This window comes from Acyrthosiphon pisum, chromosome A2 (assembly GCF_005508785.2).
Source record: "Acyrthosiphon pisum isolate AL4f chromosome A2, pea_aphid_22Mar2018_4r6ur, whole genome shotgun sequence".
Taxonomy (NCBI): domain Eukaryota; kingdom Metazoa; phylum Arthropoda; class Insecta; order Hemiptera; family Aphididae; genus Acyrthosiphon; species Acyrthosiphon pisum.
In genome coordinates, this window is record NC_042495.1 from 68,556,894 (window position 1) to 68,560,153 (window position 3,260).

General features: G+C 28.0%; 1 protein-coding gene across 1 annotated transcript in view; it reads left to right on the top strand.

Moving 5' to 3' along the window:
* Positions 1 to 2,698, top strand: part of LOC100165814 (heterogeneous nuclear ribonucleoprotein Q) — an 8,761-nt gene extending 6,063 nt beyond the window's left edge. The window contains exons 11-12 of the mRNA XM_008187503.2: positions 1,297 to 1,510; positions 1,778 to 2,698. Of these exons, the coding sequence (XP_008185725.1) occupies positions 1,297 to 1,505 (209 nt within the window). The 3' untranslated portion in view covers positions 1,506 to 1,510; positions 1,778 to 2,698. The remainder of the gene's footprint in view (positions 1 to 1,296; positions 1,511 to 1,777) is intronic.
* The last annotated feature ends 562 nt before the right edge of the window (positions 2,699 to 3,260 follow it).

Consider the following 3,260-nt stretch of genomic DNA (forward strand, 5'->3'; position numbering starts at 1 on the left):
TGTTGTTAGCTAAAAGTTTGATAATAGGTCAATTCACTCTAAAATCAAAAATGACAGCACCTTATTGAAACTAGCGAACAAAAATTTGCTATGTTGTACGTTTGTAAGACTGAGACAACACATGCGGATACGACGTCCTCTTAATACCTCTTGTTAAAACAATGTATATTGCCTAATTTGTGACAATACAATACTTAGGGAAATTAATTCCAAAATATAATATCCAAATTCAGTGTATTTTTTTACATTAGTATACATTATATAGTCATTTTAGATACATAATATATACTTGTTTATATATATAAAAAAAAGATTTCATTAATTATTCACTTTAATCACCTTAGTTAATTACTGATTATAAGTTCTTTAGTCATTCAATGATATAATAACAGAGTTATACTTATTTAGTATACTGTTGTATTTTATGTTCTTATATTTAATTGAATTTAATGAATGTAAATGTACGAACATCAATAATATTTAAATAAAAAAAAAAACCAAAAATTATTTTTTGTCTCCCAATTTTTTATCTTTAGGTATGTAAAATAAATAAAGCATCATTTGATGGTTTAAATTTTAAAACCAACAAGTAGCAAAAAATGAAAAATAAGTCATCCCACAATGTGATCCTACTTCCTGGTGTTACACTCCATTCATTTCTTTTGCATGTTACTTTTATTCCACGGCATCCAGAGTACACGATGATTCCAACCGCATTTATTTTTCTTCCAACTATTTTATGCGACTACTATTATACTGACTTTGTTTACTCAAATAACAACAAGTTAGTGTATTCCATGATGCCTGACAGTATGTGTTTTGTGAGTAAATGTATCGATTCAACAGAAAGGATGATGGTAATTTTATGTAACTCGTGTATTGTACAAATTGTATTTAAGAGGGTGTTATATGTTATAATATTTTTATATTTTTGTACAATATTATTTATTAGAAGAAACTAAAAATAGTTAATGTAACATTTTAGTAAAAGCGTAATGCCATAAAAAATACTAAACATCCTCTTAAAATATTAAGTTTGTGATTGTTTAGTAGATACAATCATTTTGTATGTTATTGTTAACTTGATATTATTGTTTTAAATGTATGAATTAGCATTTAAAGTAGCATTTCAAGTTTAATTTTAATTTTAACTCTAAATGTTTAGTTAAATATGTTAATGTTTATGTACAAAACGGTTATATTAAAAATTACGCTTGCAAATCTAGTTTTAATATATCTATAAAAAAAATATTAACATTTTGGATTGTTTAGTTATTCTTTGGGTTTTTTTTTTAGATTGGCCATGGGGATTTAATTCGTGGATGTGGCCTGCAGGCCGCTGGGATGCTGGGGCTGCCGGCCCTTGGGGAACAGCGTCTACTGGAAATAGACAATGGCATGGAGTTGCACCAAACAATCGGTCATGGGGAAATGGCAGTGGTGGCCGAATCGGCGCAGCTGGAAATAGTAGCGGCGCTTCAAGCCATGGGAAGTTTACAAGATAAACAAGGCAAGTCTTAGAAAACAAAACTTCATTACTGTTATTTATATCAGCAAGGGGAGTTCTGACAAATGAGAGAAGAATTCACCAATTAAGCTAATTTGGATAGCTTATACAACTTAAAGCTTTGTATTTCAAATAATTTTATATTATTGATCCATTAAATGTATGTTAAGGTCTATTTATTTATAATTTAATTCTTATTCAGTTCCAACTACGAAATCATTCAGTTAGCTCATTTAGTCATTTATTAAAGATGTATTGTTTTTTTTTCAGGCGAAAAGAGGTCTGATAAAAGTCTCCAGAAAGAGGGGGGTCAGCGCAATCGGACCCGCAACAGCTACAGACGTAAGGGCGTCGGCACGAACGACTGGATGGGGCGAGAGCGAAAGCGCTGTACACTTGATGTCAGTGACTGATCGCAAATGGTAGTTCTAAAATATTTTAGTACATGCCATTAGTATCTCAATTTCTCGCTCATGTTACCTAATTTCATTGTTATTTAGATATATTTTTTTTTTATTATTATTACTTCTTTCTTGTCTTTCGATTCATATATCTTTATCAGAAAGCTATAAGAGCTGTGTTAATAAATTGTTTTTTTTTTTTAGTTAAAAGCTTAAAACTATCAACTTTAAATTTTTTGTTATTTTTTCTTAATTTTTTTATCTTGTTAATTTGGCAAAATTTATTTTTTAAAACATTACCAAAATTTCTCCCCCTACTTCTGGAGGCATATTATATTGTTTAGGGGGACTAAAAATTTGAAATACAAGTTTTCACTAAACATTATTTGATTTCTTTTCGTATTCAGTCAAACCAACTAGACTTGTGTATTATAATTTTTTTTTTATATATATATATATAATTTTTTAAGAGACTATACCTCAATTTTCTATACTATAATTACTGCCCATATAAATAGTTTAATTATTATATTTTTTTAAATTATGCTTTGCTTTCAGATCATACATTCAATACAATAGCTTTAAAATAATTGCAACACATTTTACATTATTGACATATTATAGTATTTGACGCTTTATTATTATTATACTCATGTAATTTTTTTCTTTTTATTTGTGTAAAAACAGATTTTTCTTTAGCAGTTTTGTCCTTAAAAATGTTATTATTATTTTTTATCATTATACTAGTACTCATAAAACAATAAATAGAAAATAATGTTTAAAAAATAAATGTATAATTGTTTTATTATTGTATTAAATGAAAGTCCTTAAATCTTTTACAGATTCATACCATTACTGTGTAAAACAATTTATCCTATAACTTATGAGCAGAAAAAAAACCGTCTCAATATTTACCCTCGGAATTTTAATCAATCCAACATAATTTACAAGGTAAGTGAAAAGTGATAGCAAAAATTAATGAACACATTAAAAGCAATTATATAACATATAGAGAATACTATTAATTATTATACTGCTATCTGAGTAACTGTATATTGGACATTGTCCTAGGGGGAATAGAAACTTGATTCGGTGTTTTAATGTTTAAAAAAAAATGATTGTTTAACCAACCGTAACATTTTAAAACACCATTTATAAGCAATGATTTTTCTTAAATATTTACAACCGACACTAGTTAAATTACAAGATAGTGATGTCCTTTTCCGGGTGTAATTTTGCGCTTCTGAGGTAGGCAAGACGTGGATTAGTATTAATTTAAACGTTCAAGAGTGCTACACCCACATTTGTTGTCTCGGTGTATAAGCGCAAAACAGGAAGTAAAATTACGTTCA